Consider the following 20,367-nt stretch of genomic DNA (forward strand, 5'->3'; position numbering starts at 1 on the left):
CCGTACCTAATAAAATGGTGGATGAGTGTGCAAAAGTTTGGTAAACCAGATGAGTTTATAAAAGGATTTGATCCAGCTGGCATAACTGGATGTTTTTCTGCTTTTCCCTGTAGACGACTACTACACTATGAATGGCTTTGTGAATGAAACAGCTAGCCAACACGGTGTCACCTCATTTTTACTCCTCCTGCTGGATCAGCAGTGCCACACTCGAATGCTGGATGCCCAGGTGCCCGCAAAGAGAGAGAGAAAGAGAGAAAATGACATTTGAGATTAGATCAGCCAATTGTGGGATCAAAATCTACTCGGTCTGATTTCCAACCGACATTACCCAGATTGTAATTCATTGTGGGACCACGCTGCGTGTCACCGTCAGTAGGGAAAAGAATCAAGGCAGGGTGTCTGATCGCTCACCTCGCACGCCGTGCACCCTCCTCCTTCCTCAAATGCAAACCTCGTGATCACCCATTCAGCTGTGCCTGCGTTTGCAGCTTTGGAGGAGGGGAGAGGAGGGCGAGGGGGGAACAATAAGCCCACTAACCGATGGTCAGGCAAAGAAAAGTATCCGGGAGGCAGACTGACAGGTGTCGCGGAAGTTTACACCTGCAGAGGCGCATCCCTCCGCGTCTTTATTTTTCTTTCATTATCTGGAATAACGTGAAGGGGGCTGTGACTGGCGGTCATTCGGCTCCCATTGATCCCGTGTAAGTAATTCTCACCAACTCACCGAGGATAGGTGCAGATTGGCGTGTTTTCATGAGCGGAAAACACGAACATCTGCGTCAGGTGTCTGATTTACTGTTATTTACAGGCTCAGTGCATACTTACCTATGTTAACAGGATCTACTTCACTGGATGTGTCAAAGCTGGCATTGTCACTGCAGGATTTTGCTCAGATGTTGTACAGTTACAGCTACCGTGGCAATGCATTAAATGAACAGATGGTTGCTTAATGAGTTGAATGTAGTATTTTTTGAGCACGCAGGTTGGAAATATTAGTACGACAGGTTCATAGTGCTGGTTTAGAAAACTAAAGACACGTCCAGGAGGTGCAGTGTGACTCATCTTTTGGAATAAATGCGTTTGTTAATTTAGCTAACGAAAATAAGTCATGTTTTGCCTCAGGGATATTGGGAAACAAACAAACTTTAAGCTCGTGGAATGCAAGCTGAAAATTCCTACTTTCACTCAGGGTGGGTGTGCAGAGTCAGGCTTATTGCAGCTTATTTCTCTTACTGGGTTTTGTGTTGTTTACTGTCACCTGTTGACAATAATTCTTATCATCATTGGGGGAGGTGTAATTGAAATACATTACTCCACATATTGAGTGAATTCTTCCTCTTCTTTTATTAGCAATTCACTAAAGGAAAATAGAGAGCCCACCGTTCCCTCACATCCCCACAATAATCAACATTTATTCACATAGAATTATGCAGGCAGATCCAACCATCTGTTTTCATTTTAACACTTAAGGTGAGAATGTGTTTCTGTGTCTACTGTGTGTATGTGTGTATGTGTGTATCATCACAGATGGATGCAGCAGTCTCACCTTGTCAGCTTCTTCTCTCTCTCTGCATACAGTGGTGATTGGCCAGGAAGTGATTGATGTGACACAGCAGGTAGATGCCAAGCAATGATAAATGATCAAATACTCTCGCTGCTTGGGCTGAGATAAGATAGGAATTCTAATGCTCCTTTTGTTTAATATTTGCATAAGGTAAATGATTTTGAAGCTTTTTGGGGGGTCATTTTTGAAATGTTCTTTTCTCTTAAAACTTTCATGACATTTCAACATATCTACTGTAATAAGATAAAAGCAAAAATCAATAATAAAAAAAAAAACAAAAAAACAAACAAACAAAAAAAGCACTTAAAAACAAACCATGTATTTACTTTAAAAAGCCCTTAGTATCTTCATCAGAAGACTGGTGCCAAAGCTGCAATGCCACTTCCATTTTTGATATTCATTACCAAATTCTTAATAAAAACGGGGTGTCAGGAGTTAGTTAAGCCATTATCACTTTTCTGACTTTTAAAAAAAAAACTTTTTTGAATTGCCAACCTGGCTTTTGAAGAAATATTTTGTGTTTATGTATTAATGTCAGGATGTGCAATTTATAAAAAATGTACTGTTATGCCAAAAAAATGTACTTTCAATATTGCAATTGCACAATAATACTGTGTGGTGATGATCATTGTTTTACAGTTTGGGTTAGCAGGCACAGGAGGGCTAAAATCTTATCCTTTCCTATCCTATCCTATCCTATCCTATCCTAGATCTAGAAAATACAGCTTAATGTTGTGAGAATAAAAGGCAGTTTTAGGTGGTCAGCTGCACAGGAACAGCCTAGGGAATTGTACTCTCACCATTTCTCTTAACACTATACACCTCAAACGTCCGATACAACTTTTCATCTGGAGAAATACTCAGATGACTGCAATTGGGAGAGTATGAACAAAAAGCTGAGTACAGGTAACTGGACAATTGTTTTGTAGAGTAGTGAAGATCAAATCACCTCATCTTGGATACGAACAAAACAAAAAGAGGTTATTGTGGCTTTTGGAAAGACCAAGAGTAAGCCAAGCACTATTTACATTCTAGAAGTAGAGGTGCAGGTGGTTGAGAACTACAGATGGGAGTTCAGCTGGACAACAGACTAGACTGGAAATGCAACACCGAGACCATCTACGAGAAGGGACAAAGCAGACTACTTGAAGAAGCTTAGATCCTTCGTTGTTTGCACCAAGATGTTTCATATTAGGGTTGCAACTAATGACTATTCTGATAGTTGATTAGTCACCGACTATTAAAACGACTAGTCGACCAATCGGATTATGTACCTCATGATTATTATAAATGGCTCTTATTTCACTTTTAGCTTTGAAATCTTGCATGAGGTTGTTATGAAAGTCCGCCGTGCCTCCTCTTTAAATGTTTGAGCATTGCAGACATACTTCCGTGGTACGCAAGGTCCGCTTGACAAATCTCGCATGCATTTAATTTATTTTATAAGTTTAACGTAAAGTTAGCCCAGACTTTTGACGTCCTCTGCCGCCGTTTTTGCTCCCTAGTCAGTCATTTTTCCACTGGTGGCCTTTATTGCGCATGTGCAACTCTCAGCAGAGATTAAAAAAAAAAAGGAAACAATGTCTCCCTCTGTAGTTTTTCTGCCCCTCTTTGCGCATGTGCATTGTGCAACTCTCAGCGGAGATAGGATTAGAAGACGATGTCTCACTCTGTAGTTGTTTTTTTTTTTTTTGCCGACAATAGTCGATGGCTAAATCCGTTGTCGACTATTTTCATTGTCGACAATGTTGACTAATCGTTGCAGCCCTATTTCATATCTTCTATAAGTCAAGTGTTGTTCAATCTGCTTTGTAGCCATCAGACGCAGAGACTTTAAAGAAACCAAATCAACTGACCAACTGTCCCGGTGCTTGGGACTCTGGAGTTGATTGTCCTAAGAAGAATGCTGCACAAGTTGATGAACATAAGGGAGAATTCTACACATCTTCTACACAACTCGGTGATGAAACAACCAAGTGTGTTCAGTCAGAGGCTACTTAAGGTCCACTGTAACTAAGAACAATACAGGAAATCTTCCTACCAACTTTAATAGGCATTTACAACAGGAAAATATTTGACTAAATTAAGATTAGTTATTACTTTTAATAACAAAACAACCTGGTAAAGGATTATGCCTAACAGCGTGGAGAGTTTCTGAAATGTTTTCAGAAAGTCTTAACTAATCAAAGGTGTGTGCTTCTTGCTGCACAGTCTGTCAGATGCTGGAAGAGTTGGGAAAATTGACATTTTGAGTCCAACTCACATTGAACTGCATTTATTCTTCACTGTAAGCTTAGTGTGATTATTCTTGTTGCCTTTCTCTCCCTGTGCTGGCAACTCTTGTGTCATCTTGACAGATAACAGTCATATTCTTGGTAGCAAAAACACCTTGAACACCTATGTCTCTGCTGTCATGTGCCTTTCAGAAGACAAATGACCAAAGAGACAAAGAAAAGCCAGGCACAAAAAAAGCTCGGGCTTCAAAGTATTTGCAGTAAGCTGTTTCTTTGTTGTTTCAAGCACAGTGGCGTGCAGTTCCCACCATAGATTCATATTACTTTCATATTTGCAAAGTCAGTTTAGAGTACTCAACCCTCATTCCAAATAGCAATTTCACTGAAGTCAATCTCAATCTCCTTCCCTCAGGCAAAAAGCTGATTCAATGGAGAGCGTCTAAAACAAGCAGTTCATTTAGTGCTTGGCTGAGCCTGCCCTTTTTGTGCTCCAACAGGGTCTCATCCTCAGTTTGTCCATCCTCTGCTGACTCTACAAGGTGATGGACAGCAGCACAATCAATTGCTATGTAGTATGGTGTAGGCTGAAGTGGATTTATGTGCATGTGTGTGGGTGTTCTAGCGTAATTAGCATGTTTTAGTATCACCATATCTATAATTTTGGTTAAGATGTGACTAAAAGATGGACATTGTATGTCATTTGTAGAGACTGCAGGGATCCTTCACCTTCTATTGTGAGATGCATCTGTTTGACCTATTTTTCCTCTGAAGTCATGCTGTCTCTCTGTGCACTGACAGTGTCAGCCTGAACATGTTGTCCTTGTAGCCTGACAGTATTACACCAGTACTTTTCATTGTAGTGCCAGTCAAAATGTGACAATGGTAAGAAAACTTTTTTATTTTGTAACAGAAATATAAATGGTTGGACCTACTGTAAGTCAACCATGAGTCTAAAAAAAGATGGGTGAATATAGAATCCAAAATATTTCAGATAGGATTTCTTGGATAACAAGTTGTTGAAACCCTATATATGAAAATGGATGAAAGAATGCCTAAATGAGACAAAGAATGTATACTGTATTAGGTGATTGCCTTTGTCAATAACACTTTATAATAATGATCCAAATCAAATGCATAAGTAACCCTTAGTTGAGACATGACTCATGATAATTCAGTGCATGAATTCCTGTTGCTTACCATCAACTAATGATCAACTTTGTGGATTTATGCCTTTCCTTCAGTTACTGTTAATTTAAATGAATTATTATTTAATGTATTAATTGGTGCACAAACTTAGATTTCCACCAAAAAAAAAAAAAAAATAGTATTATAATGTGACTTCTAGGTGACAGACACTCAAAGTGACATGCTAATGAAATGACTAAATAAATGATAGTCCCATATTCTGTCCATAGCTCTTGTTCTGGTGCTGTAGTAGTGGCCCCCACCCTTCTCCCCTCTCCAATGTACTGCTGAACAGTCTAAAGGCCCTGAGTTTGAAGGATTTTCTAAGTCTGCCAGTAGAGCAGCTCTGTGACAGTGTAAACAGTATATGTGTTGCAGTATATGGTTTGCAAGTAAAAACAGCATTTATTGCAGAGATAACTGCTAAACTTAGCAGGCTAACCAATATCTCTGGTTGTCATGTCCTTTTTTGAAGAGTGACTCTAAATTGACCATGAGAAACTTTTTATCATCATATAGAAAGTACTGCAAAGGAAAGCAAAACTAGAAATTACAGCAAGCAAAAGCTAGCTAAGCTAAGATAGCTAAGTACAAAACGGACACATTTTCATATAGCAAACAAACTAACAGTTTGTACTTTGGTTAAACTAATCAAAATTGACCTGTCTTGTCAGCAGAAACCATACAGGTGTTTGTTTTTTTTATTTTTTTGCTGTTTAAAACTGAGCAGGATGTAAATATAGCCTACTGCTACATAAGAAGCTGCATTGTTCTAACCAGCCCTTAGTATTTACAGATTTTAACATGTCATTTACAGGAATGTGTTTCATTTGTTTGTTTTAAAACCAGATTTCCTCATTTTGTAGGTAAAATTCTGGCTCTGTGGGAGTCACTCTTCAGTTTGTTAGCTTTTTTGTAAAAAACAGATGCAACAGTGTCGGTGTCAGTGAGCACACTGAACTGAGAGATGAGGATTAAAATAACTGAGCCAGTATGCATTTAGTGTAACTTAATTGTTTTAAAACTACAAAAGCCCACACTCTTCTTAGGAGACTGATGTCTGTGCCATTGTTGAGGATATTTTAGTAAAATTGCAGAATAGCAACAACCAAACATAGGGTAAGCATAACTTCAGGACATGATCTGTGTATGTGTATATACATGAATCTTCTTGGGAATTCTAAGACATGAAAATAGGTTGGCTGTGTATGTCTTCTGTGCCCCAAACCAAAGTATATATGCTACTAAAGCTTTCATTGCAGACATACTCACCCATACGTGATGCTCAGTCACCATTCTTGACACCCCTCACCATAAGAAAAGACCTGAATAACTGCCATGTGGTCATAAAATAATGACAGTACTATCATGGCACATTCTACACCTCTATACATTAGTTATAGGGATTAAAGACCTGCCAGCCACTGTTTGTTTTGGACATTGTTTTGAAGCTGATAAATAAATGTTCAGTCTACTAAATTAAGGAATGAGAGTGAGGAACTGTGTCTGAGGGGATTTTCTGCAGAGATTTAGAGGTAACTCTCATGATCAAAAACATTCTTTCCTTCATATTTACTAGTAGTATCATGATAAGATTGTTCTTCACTTAAGGATGATGTTTTCTTTCTTTTCTTTACTTCCTTTAATAATTTTTTCCTTGTATCAGCCATGGTGTGCATCTAAAGTGGCCAGTTTGTTGATATCCAGTTGCCTGTGTGTGACACGGTGCTGTAAAGCAAAATTAAGCAGGTGATGCTTAATGCTCTGGGCTGGAACACAAAGTTGTGAAGTGGAGGTTCTCAGCCTCAGGAACTTGTATATTATTACTTTAAAAGTCTAACTTTTAAACTCATGAAATGGCGTTAATTTTCCTATTATTATTATTATTATAAGTAATTATATTATTATATTATAATTTTCATTTTTCATGTTTCTTGTGTGTTAAGAGGTTAATTTTAAGTTTCAAGAAGACTTAAGAATTTTTTAGAAGGCTTTTGAAAATGAAGATTTAAGTCTTAAGAGGTTAGTATTGCAAGATTGTTGAATATAGTATCTTAATGTCCACTAATGTTTCACAGAAGTGCGTTTGAACACTTTTAGTATTTCATTTGACCTTTTGTTAATTTATTCCCATTGTAAGCTGCTGGTCAAAAAAAAAGAAGATGTCTGTAATGAAAGATGTTGTATACAATGCATTAGGGTGAGACCGAAAAATGCTCTTACTGCTCTAATGTTCATGTGTGAGACAGCCCACGACAAAAACTTAAGAACATTTTGTTTTTGATTCCGGGGACAGTGATCCAGGAAAAGGATATTTTGATGCAATATGTTATTACATTGTCTATTTTAATCCAAATCATCATGTTCTCCCTAACCATAACCAATTTTAACAATATTTTCCACTATTTTAAACTTGCTTAAAGAGAACAAAAGATGCAACCACATCTTTTTCAGATTGCATGTCAGTGTATGTGGGTGTATGCTGGCTCTTGTATTGTACAACCACATGTGGCTAAGTGTGTATTTTAACATTTTCTGTATAAAATGTGATTCTGTTTCAGACTGGAAAGCTTTTACAGGGGTGGAGGACAAGGTCTCTTATCACAGTGGCTGAATCAGGAGTGTTTGTGAATGATATTGTGACACTCTGAAGCCTTTTCACACTGTGTGATAAAAGATTGTGAGAGTCAGATGCTTTTTCTCTATCATAGCTGAATGTGACAGAAATCACTTTCGCACACTTAACACAAGCTCGTGTGCTTGTATGTTTGCATTTGCCCTCGTGGATTAGATATTATATTTTCTACTGATAAATGATTCAAACAAATCTGGCAGAATGTATGAAAATAAAATAATGATTTTTCATGAGTTACATTTTTAGATTTGTAGGTAATTTTTTCCTCGATATAATAGATTTTAAAATTCCTATGGTATCAATAGACCAGATCTGTCACATTAACAAAACAAAAATAATGTCAGATCAAATCACGAAGTTTTAAAGTTTAGTAGACTTTTCCCCAGCTCATGTTTATCTTTTTTTTAACTTGAAAAACAGTAAAGTTCTACGTCAGTCTGGGGTGAGAAATGACCTGAAATGAACAGAAAGAATGACCAATAAGCTGAGCTAGAAGAGAAATATGCTCTGTTGTTTAAACTATTGGCTGACCTGAGTCATCATTGTTTCTTCTGGTGGCAGTGCTCTCCCATCCAGTTTAGGAACTGCTCTTTTACTCCTGCCCAACTTATCATCTGTCTTTACTTATCTTTTTCTACTTTTAAGAGCTCAGTCTGCCTTACAGCTTCCACAACAAGCGCCAGGCTACATTTCCGCTCAACTGAAAACAGACCTCTATCCTCAAAGTATGAAACTGCTTACTGTGCATGTTTATTTGGAACTGTCAGGACCTAGGGTCATGTAATAGAAGCCCTTTTTAAACACAAGATAAAGATTAAATGGCTTCACAAATGTGCCCTCACAGGGCAAATTCAAATTAGGTATATCAGTCAAGTCTTCAGTCACAGTTTTTTTTTCAACATATCGTATTGTTATATTTATATTAGTTTCTAAGACTGCAGCAGAGTATGTAAAATCTACAAATTGTGCGATGTTGTAAAAGATGCAGATGTGTTGTAAGGTCCAACCTTGTCAGATTGCCATTGAAAAAGGTTACAGGGAAGCACCTGGTACGGGTGGACTGAGACAAAAAAAATCAGCCCTAGCATTTTGGCCCAGACCAGCCATATATGATCATGTACACCACAAATCTTTGCTTGTTAATAAAATAATCATCTATACTCCAGCACAGCTATGAATATTAGAGCACCATTCATCCTACTGTGTGTTTGATGGAGAAAGAAACAGAAAAAACAGACATGAGAAATGATCAGATGAAAACTGTTTAGATGTCTGTGCGTCTCCAGTCTGTTCTCTTCTGGTTATGTTATCTCAGCTAAGTTCCAATAAAGATTGTATGGAGATTTTCCTTTCTGCCACAATGATTCTGTCTTTCCAGAATTATTGGATTATTTGGTAAAGAGGCAAACGGCAGCATCAGTATAACATACGTTAAACACACAGAAGCTGCCTCTATTTTGCCCTACAAGCACCCAACTATCAACCCACAACCAATAACAAGTAGGCTAATAAAGACAATCAGGAAGCTGCTGACTCACTGCTAATGTGTGATGATTAAAAATCATGTTCTTACTTTCAATAAGATGATTAAGTCCAGAAAGACATAAAAGAACTGAATTTAAGAGCTGATGTTTTAATCAGTGAACACAACCAGTAAAATAGCTGTTTTATTGATGTTATCATAACTTAATCATAACTTTGTAAACAGCTAGCCTGTTCACTGCTAACGGGCTCATATTTACTGGGTTTAATAAGTCAATTTAGTTTGAATGGAACCTCAATTTTTCCCTCTAGTGCTTCTTCAAGTATCAACGTAGGGAAAGAAATCTTTCCAGACATGACTTTCTTTTCATCAAGCTGCTCAGGCAAGAAACAAACACCACAAATTGTCCTCACAAGTCACAAAGGCAAACTTCGTAGAATAATTTGTTTTTGTAAAAAAGAGGTTAGATTTTTTATATTTTTCTCTACCTGTCTTCTTTCAGGGTTTTCCCAGCCTCGGCCTCCGGAGCAGCAGTGCCTGTGCCTCTCCTCTGCCCCCTCCCTGCTTGGACCAGCAGCAGAAGCTCGGCGTGGCAAAGGCAGGAAAAATGGGTCGCAAGCTGGACCTGTCGGGCCTGACGGATGACGAGGCAGAGCATGTCTTGAAAGTGGTCCAACGTGACATGAAGCTGCGAAAGAAGGAGGAGGAGAGGCTGAGGTGAGATGACATTCTCCTGCCGGTGTTTTGCACGTTTGACACATACAGAACGACTTGAGAAGAGCTGGTTAAAAAGAGATGTCACTTGTCTGTGAGGAGAAATGACATGAAAAATGGGTTCAAATGCACTCACACCATCATAACCATTGTATTTTAAAGATATTATAAGATAAGTATGAACTACCCTGAGTAGTAATTGTAGTGATTGAAGACATTCTTGTGCATTTGATCAAGGCTTGAGTAAATCAGCCAGACATTTTTACCTATTAAGAGTTTATTTATAGAATGGGCTTAGTTTCCATTTCCTCAGCATTCTTTTAACCGATTGTGTCTGAACTTTGCTGTTGCATAATCTGATTGAAACACTGAAGCATGGTTTGGAATCAAAGCTGTTACTCCACAGTACCACCGTCTTATGCAGAAAGAAGTTAGATGCTTGTTTGTGTTTTCTGCTGGCAGGCTGTCCCGTCTTTGGAGTCATTGTTTTCAAGGCCTCGGGGCTTTTCTCCGGTGTCACAGCTTCTTACTTAACATGCCACACGTCCTGGCCCTTTCCTCCTCCTCACCTCCTGTCCCTCCCTACCCAGCCGGTAGCCAAAGCATGCTCAGTTTAATTGCGACAGGCTTGCGTGGAGCTTTTGCCAAAAAATGTGAACTCACATCAGCCTTGTGTTGTTTCAGCAGGACTATGGAGGGGAATTTTGGTATTAATACCTCAGTGCATTATCCAAAATATATTTTTTTTTCATTTTTGCTGAGTTCTAAATGTGGTTGTAACCTAAAATTATTTGAGCACAAATATTCTTTGACCAGACCTAAGAGCCAGCTATTTTTCTACAGAGATTTATTCTTCCTCAGACTGCAGCAGTGATCCTCAGTGGTTTATTGTTTCTGAGTGGATGCCACAAGTGATTAGGCTGCTTTACTTGGAGCGCTAAACATCTTAGCTGCACTCTGAGAAGCAAAACAAAGTTGCTTATCAAACCAGAGAGCAGCCATCAGTCTGCACAGCATGAACATAAACCTATTTTCCCAGAATCTGTTTGAAAGCAAAGATGGTCTATTCCTAAATTACTAGGCTGTAAAATGTCTCCCCACCAAGCTGTCATGAATGATCAAAAAATAATTGATGCCCCTCGGGCTGTTATTACAGCAGTTTGCTGCAAGAAAATGAACAGGATAGTGTGGATTCATTTGGCAGCAGGTCTACATAAAAGCAATCATAAGAAGTCATTCTAACCCTGTAGATTTCTTGATAAATTGCCTCTGAAAACAAAGTTTCCAACTTGATATAAGATTTTCACTGACAGTCAGAAGTCATGTAGGATTTCCTGAGATTCTCACTGATGTTTTGACCCCATATTTTATTTAATCCCTCTGCCGCCTCCTTGCTTCATATTGACATAATAGCGTCACAAAGTTGCTGCAGATTTGTTGGCTGCACATCCATGATGAGAATCTCCTGTTTCACCACATCCAGAAGATGCTCTATTGTTCAGGAAACCAGTTGGAGATGATTTGAGCTTTGTGACATGATGCATTATCCTACTGGAAGTAGCCATCAGAAGATGGTGCTCTGTAGTCACAACGGGATGGACATGGTCAGCAACAATACTCAGATACGCTGTTGTGTTTAAAGGAACTCAGCTGGTGCTGAGGGGCTAAAAGGTTGTGTGTCAAGAAAACATCCATCACACCATAATACCACTACCTTCCACCTACACTGTAAATATACAGCAGGATGCATCCATGTCCTCATGTTGTTTATGCCAAACTCTGTCCCTACTATCTGGACGCTGCAGCTAAAATTGAGATTCATCAGACCAGGGAACATTTTCCAATCTTCCTTTGTCAAGCTTTGGTGAGTATGTGTGAATTTTAGCCTCAGTTTCCTGTTCTTAGCTGACAGAAGTGGCAACCCGGTGTGGTCTTCTGCTGCTGTAGCCCTTCTGCTTCAAGGTTTGTTTTGTTCTGTGTTCAGAGATAGTATTCTGCATACCTTGGTTGGAAACAGTGGTTATTTGAGTTCCTGTTGCCTTTCTATAATCTCAAATCAATTTGTCCATTCTCCTCTCTCCTCATATTGACCATGTTTATAAGCATGCATGCATTAAGTTGCTGCCATGTGGTTGACTGATTAGATATTTGGGTTAACAAACAACCAAATAGGTGTACCTAATAAAGTATCCACAGAGTGTGTGCTGCTGTATTCATAATCTGGGAGCAGTTTAAGATTATACATGGGAAAATAATCCGGATTCATCAGATGATGATATATTTTCTGGGTGATTTCTTTTTTTTATTGTTATTATTTTATTTTTTAGTAAGTAGTAAGTAACAAGTACTGCTCATGTGTAAATACTGTTACTATTTTCCAGTGCCTAGAGATGTCCTCGGTCCATCTCCTCATGGTCTATTTTGCATTAGTCACTTCTTTTATGACAAGGCCGGATGCTTGTCTGATGGTCTTTTATGAGGTTTTAAACCATTCAATAAGATAAGAGAGATTAAATAAAAACATCCTGTCTCTGAGTGCTACTATTGCCAGTTGGGCCACCGAGAGAAAAGAACTTCATCTCCCTTTTATTTAAATGAATATGTATGTCACAGTTTATAATATGAATGGAAATGTGAGAGCTTAATCACAACAGATGTTAGCTGAGTATTGAAGCAGGTAGAACATGTGTATGTGTGTGTGTGTGTGGGCTGTTCTCTTCCACACATGACTAACGTTTGTTTTGTGTTTTGTTTTCCCCTTGAATGAAGTCGGCCGTGCAGAACTGTAAATCACTCCGGTGAAAGATTCATGTGATGTTTTAAGCCTCAGCTGGTGCTTTAACTGTTTCATTTTAATGCACCTTCATGTTGAATAATAACAAGAAGTGTCAAAACACTTAACTGATATTACTTTGTCTTCCATGTAATGAAACATCATAAACATGGAAAGAATACATCACAGGTGGCTGTAAGCCTGCTTAGTGGCTTCATGTGCTGTTCTTAAGTTCAACTTAAGTTCACATTTTTTTAATGCTGCTTATTCTTGATATACATCATACAAAAAAATCTTTTTATTCTGATTCTGTACTGACAAGACAGTGCAGTATTATGGACATTAATCTGGCCTGTCACAGCATCCTCTAGGTTTGGTTGTCTTTTATAAATCAACTTCTTCAGGTATCATGTTTTTGATCTGTCCATCTGTGCATCTGTACCTATATTCTTCTAAGGTAACTATATCTCTTTATAGCCTTTAGGTTTGTTGAGATAACTAACAAGCTTGCTTTATTCTAAATTTTTTATGTTCTTACAATTGTGAAAAAGCAGGGAATTTCTTTATATCTCGCACAAACATGCACAAACATTTGGCTGAATTCAAGAAGTAACTGATTTGAACTTAGTAGTTAAAGGTTAGGGTTATGGTGTCTTTACTAAACATGTTTATGAACAAATTATGACAAAAAAAAAAGTCTGTCGGGTGGCATAAATAGTTCTGGTGATGACATTTTAATTCATGAGCCAGTAGTTATAGTTTTCCATTTACCCTGAATTCAAATTTTGAAGCAGGTAATGCAGAGTGCACATGCACAATGGCCACACTGCATGATATGCAGTAAAACAAGTTGGGGAAATACCTGAAAGACACCATGGTACAATGTCTGGAAAGAAAAAAAGTCGACCGACTGAGGAGGTGAGTCAGTTTTTTAGTGTAGAAATGGCTGCTCTACTGGATCAGCTTCCTTGCTGCTTTTGCTGGAATTCTTTATAGTTCTGATATGAGTCACGACTTGTAACTCGTAGTCTCAAACATTACAGAAATAATTTTTTTCTTCCTTTTAGAACCTCATTCCATAGAAAGAAAGAGCTTACCAGCTACCCCCAGTTGGAGCTTGGATGGGCTTTTTCTTTTGGGAGTTTGTTGCACTAAATTTAATTTAAAAATTCTATTTTAAAATATAATACTTCTTTTAAAATGTAGTTGCATTTCCATATAAAATCACCCAAATCGTTCTTAAATGATTCACTCAAATATTCTATTCAAATTATCTGCTGAAAATTCATACTTGTTTTTTTAAAGTTCAAGAGTGTAACACTAGCAAAAATGTATGAAAAAAAAAGCTATACTATTGGAAGCTATACTTATATTGGTCTGTCTATTCCCTTTTTCATTTTGAACTGATTATAACCTTGTTGGTTTGCCTGTCTGTCAGCAACATAAAAAAAAAAAAAAAAAAAAAAAAAAATATGGATTCATTTTAATTAAATTTTCAGGAAATTGCAGAAATTATGGAACAAGTGATTAGATTTTGGGGGTGATTCGGATCACTGTCTGGATCCAGTAATTTTTTTAAAGGGTTCTTTACTATGGGGAGAAAGGGATCATTTTGCCATCAGAGCTTCTAAATAAAAAATAATGACTACAATCATTGGCAAAACAAACAAACCAAAAAAAGGCAATGGGTTGGTGGAGGTCTGTGTTCTCTGAATGCTGAAAAATGAACCATTTATATCTATGTGCACTGAAAGTTATTCTAAACAGGACAAAACCCTTACAATAGCTGTAACACACAAGAAGAAGAAAACTTGTCAGACATCCTAAACAAGCCTGTAGGAAATGCCACAACCTGATTCCCTACGTCCTTCTCCTTTCCCCACAAACACATACTAGTGACAGGTAGTAGGTGAAATGAATCAAAATAGCAATAACTGTATTAATGGAGTTTTTGTAGCTTCTTTTCCACTGAGAACTTTATTGACTGAAAATCAGATGAAATACAGCACAAAGTGTGCCAGAAGACTGGATTTGGCCACAAGGGGCAGTTGTAGCTCAGGGGAAACTGTGGTCTTTTGCTAATCAGAGAGCTGATTAATTCCAAGCTTTCTTCATCCATGTGCCAAAGTTTTCTTCTTTGGCCAAAACACTAGAATCCAGTTTTCCTCCAATGCATTTCTCAGTATGCGCATTTGTGTGTATGATAAAGAAAACCCAGTGTAGCCGATAACACTGAATAGACTAAGAAGTGTGTGTGTGTGTGTGTGTGTGTGTGTGTGGGTGAACATTGTAGCATAAAAGCACTTTGAGAGGTCAAAAAGACTAGAAATGCATTACCTAACTCCATTTACTCTTTACAAGTAGATATTCAGGTTAAGTAAATATGACATGCGCATCATGTATATTTTACTTAATATTTTTACTTTGCAGAACTGGCTGCTTACTGCGTTCTTGAAGAGTACTTCTGAGCAAGATGTTTCTGTGATACTTGTGCGGAAGGAAATTTGTTGGATATTTAAGAGATTTTGTGGTGGTTCAAGCCACTTTTTTACTTTGAGTGGAGAGTTTATTTGTTACTATTTGTTTACTTCCCTCTTTAAAAAAAAGTTTAAAAGGTTGACAAGAAACAAACTCTTACAGTGACACTAGAGAATTTTTTTAACCTTCTTTGTCATGCACATTTACAGGCTTTATGTTTGTTTTGTTCACAATAGAATTTAAAGGTGACCTCCAACAGACTCCATAGTGAACAGTCACATTCCTAATGTGACCCTCATATGCAGAAGAAGACACATCACACACAGCACATTATTTGCAAAGGTAAATATGGATGCTACACATTTTAGCATGTGTGTAAAAAGACGTTGTCTTTCAACAGACAGACAACATTTTAATTTAAGGTTCTTTTGTCCATTATTTACATTTTATTTTGCTGCATCCCACCTCTTCAGGCATAGAATTGTGACATCCATCTCACTTCAGTGTTGTAGAAGTGTAATGACAAGCAACATGACTGTTCAGGATGAGGTCGCTTTCAAAAATATTGGATATGTATCTCGTTTAGGGCCACATATGAAGGAGGCTTGGGTTAGATTTGAAGACCTTACTATATGTTAATATTTGAACCGAATCAGATATGGGTCACTGGAGCAAAAAAAAAGTCAGATTTGCATGCACTGTGAATGTAGTTTGAGATGTCGCAGCGCACATCTTTTGTTTCTGTCCCTGCTTCACGCTGTTTTGCACAACTACACCAACAACTAGATAACAATACACTTTTTCTATGATACATTTTTAAAAAAATAAGTTGTTCTCAGATGAAAATGTTTCATTTTGCAAATTTCACACCAAACTTTTGGAAGTTTACTGGCTTTCAAAAGCTTCTCTTGCAATGCATTGTTCTGTAATACAATGCAGATTATGTTGCACACACAGAGTACCAGTCAAAAATTTGGATGCACATTTCCTTTAAATGTAATAGGTAATAGGAAAGTGCATCCAAACTTCTAGCTGGTACTGTATATTAATTTCACTCATGCACCACATGCAGTTTCTTAAACAAATACAAATCAGAAAAAGTTAACTGTATTAAAGACAACTAGAAACATTTTAATTTTTGTTGATTTAGTCTTTTTGTGAGTATGTTTATTCATCACAAATAAAGGTATCAAATAGGTGAAGCCCACTTTCACTTAAAGTCTTAGAAGGTGTCGATCTCTTCAGGATGATAACAAACTTATGCTTGTGGATGTGCAGGGCTTCCCTGGCGGTTTGTTTTTAATGACAGTGGCATCACATCCCTCAACTGTTGGGGGGGAACAAAAGTACAAAAGGAATTGATCCACTTGCTGCTAAACCTGGAATGATTCTCTTTTTGTTTAACCTTCAGCTCGTTAGCTCCTACAGACTGACATATTGGCTCTAGTTTGCTACTTTGTTCTGTCTCACTAAATGTCTTTCATGTTTGATGCTTTGAAAATAAAGCTTCTGCTTGCAGGCTGGCTTCTCTGTCTTTGAAAGGTGAGAGTATGAGTCTGCCAATTAGCGGGGGTGAGCTCCTCAACCTCTGCCCTCAGCCGCCTCTGTGGCTATCCAACTTGAGAGTCTTGTTACAGGTATGTAGTAGCAGGAAGCTCAGTGGGGGCTCAGCCGTGGGCCTAGTTAGCAAACAGAACAAGCATCCCTAAAGGAAACAGGCAGGGAAATTATGATTGACAGAAACAGCTATCCAACCTTGTTTCATAAGAGAAATTCAAAGACAGCTGGGAGTTTTTTCAGCCACTGGGGATTTTTGCAGGTCATTTTTATTTCAGTCAGTGTCGGACGAGATATGCTTTAGAAGGATCCCTGGCAAGTCCTGATATGTGCAAGCTAATTACTGTACCTTGTGAGTATTGAATAAGGCAAAGGGGAAAAAAGAAGCAAATGAATCTTTGTGAATAAGTATTTGTTAAGAGGCTGGCAGGTGCTCTTGATCATTCACTTTGCAGTGCAATCACTCTCATTTAATTTAGGTGAAGTATTTCCTGGCTCGAGAACCTAGCTTTGCCTCTTCCAGTAATTGTACTTAAAATGACAGAGGCTTTTTTGCATTAGCAGGTTTAATTAGTCAGTAAAATAGTTAACATTTTTGTGTTTAAAATGGGTTCAGACAAGTGAGGCTGGGAATTGACTGCAGATGTCTTTTATTAAAGCTCTAATATTTATTTGTAGCTTTAATCAAAGCCTTTGTGGCAATATGTTGTTGAACTGGGTTGAATGTTTCATGCATCCAAAGGCTTCCACTTCCTTCTTTCTTCTGGTTTCTTTTAGCCTAGTTTGATGTGACAGGCAGGCAGGTACAAGCCACAGGAGTCATAGTGGGAGGCCAGGGTCTTTCTGAAAGAAGGTGGCAGAGGATGTCGCTTAGTCAGGGCAGAATGACCTCCATTTCCTTCTGTATTTATCCTCTTGGCTCTCTGTCTGGAGATGACACAAATGCAGACACATGCACACACAGACTCAGTTGGCTTTGTAGATAAGTGGACGACTTCCAGAAATGTATTATTTCCCAGCCAAGATAAGAGACAGTGAGGTCCTGCACGGACCAAACTACTCTTTATTCATGTGACTCGATAAATTGGTGTAATTGGATTTCAGAGCAGAAGCAGTCAAGGGATATTGCCCTCTGTTGCAGCGCTACCATCCCCTCTACAGAAGCAGCACTGTAAAGGGGAGAAATTAACCTGCTGAGACAGACTTTGTAGCAAAAGTCTTGTCCTTCCACTATGTTTGCTCATATTTCAGTTTAGAACCACCTTTAGTACATAAAAATTCTTAAAATGTGATAATTAGCCTTCTTCTAGTGGTTGTAAATGTGTTTTTGATTAAGCATTTTCTAGACAAAGTGAACTAATGACTCCAGTTATTAATGACCACAACTTTTTAAGGGCAAATCCAGAAATCATGCAACTAGTCCAATTCAGCTTTGTGAGCAGTTGAATGGCTCTGTTGTGTTAAACAGACATGCATTTTCTGTGTTTGACATGTTTATTCTGCAGCACAGCCCAGTGTTGGGTCCTATGTTAACATGTTTATCAGCACCTGTAGCATAGCTGCTTTTCTTATTGCAGTGCAACTCAACCATAGAAGAAAGCTGGTTTTGAAAACTTTGGTAGATCTTTATATGTCTGAATGTAGTTTACTCAGCACCATAACATCCAAATCATGCAAGGCCAAGTTTGAGATGGGTGTGGAAATTAAACAGTCCAAAGCCACAGGGATGCACTTTAACACAGCACACACAATAATAAGAAACCATGATGAAAATCATTTGCAGATTAGCTGTGTTGCGTTATTGATGTGGGTTATTTGTCATGTTAATGTGGATTGTTTTTGATGTGGATGTGCTCTGTGTGTGCGCACCACATTCGTCAGTAATGTGGTGTGTCTGTGCTGGCAAGCAGGAAGGACAAATCCTTGACCTTTTTTTTTTTTCCTGTTGCCACATTAGCAGGTGTAGCATCTCATTTAAAGGCCTACCAGCAAAACATTTGACTTTTTTTTATATTTTTTCATCAGAGTTTATGCATGACTGTTGTGACTTTACTTTTATGCAAGAGGTGATGTATCATTCTTCCTCTGTGTGACATTCTGTGTTTTGGTGAAGGGCGAGCTGAGCAGATATATAAAGGTCAAACAGCATGCTTCAGAAAATACCTATTTTAAGATGTTATCATGTTTTTATTGTAGAATATGGAAACTTACATCACACATGAGCATCTGCTCTCTCCTCTCTAAAATCAGATTGAGTCTCCAAACTGACTCCTGATCAGTACGGTTCAGCTTTAATGAGCTTTATTTGTGTTCAGGCCTGTAGAACTGCCACAGACCCTATGATTTCTAATTAGTTTTAATATGGCTCTTAGCAGAGGATATTATAATAATTAAACTTAATTAGCAGACAGAAATATAGCTCCCACTGACCACAGTGATTATACGTGGGTGTGCTTATGCATATGCTGTTTACACACATACTCAACACAAACACAGACTTTGAGGTCTGTTTCACTAAGTCACAGCATGGCTGCTGTCTTATGCTCTTGCCGAAAAGAGCATCATTACCTGTTTGAAGGAACAGAAATCCTGCATCTTTAAAGAATTAGATTGTGTGTGCTTGCATGCTAACAGACTCTCCTGAGCAAAGTGTCCTTAACAGATGGTGGTTTACAGCATCTGATGGAGGAAGATTCTGATTTCCCTCGAGTGTGACAAATCAGCAGCTTGCACAGCGCTGCCATCCACTGGAGCTGCTGAGCCCACAGGATTGGATGATGAGATAGTGAAAAACTAATCTAGCCCAGCTACTTGTGGAACAGTCACTTTCATAGCTCATATGCCACTTTAGCATTTTCCAGCTGACCGATGAGATGGGTTTCTCCTGAATAACCTTGCTGGATTGGGTGTATCTGTGGGTGAGAGTGCCTGCATATGGTTGAGGCTGTGTTTTCTGAGGGTCAGATGAAAGTGAGCAGATCCCTGTTCTGTGTTGTCTTCTTTTTGATAAATATATATTTCTACCAAGATAAACTTTAGATTTACTCATAGGAAGACTTGGACTGAATGATGCTTATCGACTGAGCTATAACTTTTGTACTTGTTCAGGCGTGCTGTGATTACTTCTAGTGCTGACCGGATGTCAAGTGCTGTTTTTCAGCCAGAGGAAAATAGTGGTTTGTAACAGGAGGGAAGGTGTTATCTTGCCTCCTGTTTTCAGTCTTTCCCTTTGTGATTGTCTCATCCATTCAGTCTCAGTGTCTGCTTCTTTGGCCCATTCCCCTTTTCAGCTCCCTTGTGTGTGTGTGTGTCTCTCTCTCTCTTTCCACCCTTTTGGATACTCATTAGCAGCATTGTGTTGAAATAGAGCACAAGCTTGGTTGAGCTGCTTTCTTTCCAGGAGGAGTAGAAAAATTCTTGGCAAGACAGCAGGGAGGCTCCTTTTGTCTGAATAAGTGCCACACTTCCATCACCCCAGTACTTCTCTTCAGCTCGTCTGGGTTGAAAGACACAGGACTTATTTCCTATGCAGAAAGCTACTCACTCATCCCATGGGCTCACATTGCTTGTTGAGTATTGGAGTGAATGAACTTCCACAAGTTAAACGCTATGTCTGTGAGTGTCTGTACTGTTTCCAAGGGTGCTAAGCAGCAGGATGAGGTTCAAGTTGTTGGACCCAGTCAGTAAGCTACGGCTTAAATAAGGATCTGTCATTTTTGGAGCTTAAAATGAAAGGAAGTG

The 20,367-nt window shown here is 38.4% G+C and overlaps 1 protein-coding gene across 6 annotated transcripts in view; it reads left to right on the top strand.

The window, feature by feature from the left end:
- The first annotated feature begins 459 nt into the window (after positions 1–459).
- Positions 460–20,367, top strand: part of myripb (myosin VIIA and Rab interacting protein b) — a 125,099-nt gene continuing 105,191 nt past the window's right edge. For 3 of the 6 annotated variants that reach the window (XM_041968628.1, XM_041968629.1, XM_041968630.1), the window contains exons 1-2: positions 460–704; positions 9,618–9,821. In XM_041968628.1, coding sequence (XP_041824562.1) covers positions 544–704; positions 9,618–9,821 — 365 coding nt within the window. In that variant the 5' untranslated portion in view covers positions 460–543. Of the gene's footprint in view, positions 705–1,559; positions 1,620–9,606; positions 9,822–20,367 lie in introns of those variants that run through there. The other 3 variants (XM_041968631.1, XM_041968633.1, XM_041968634.1) reach the window with 3 other exon arrangements.

The sequence above is a fragment of the Melanotaenia boesemani genome, chromosome 18 (genome assembly GCF_017639745.1).
Source record: "Melanotaenia boesemani isolate fMelBoe1 chromosome 18, fMelBoe1.pri, whole genome shotgun sequence".
NCBI classification, from domain to species: domain Eukaryota; kingdom Metazoa; phylum Chordata; class Actinopteri; order Atheriniformes; family Melanotaeniidae; genus Melanotaenia; species Melanotaenia boesemani.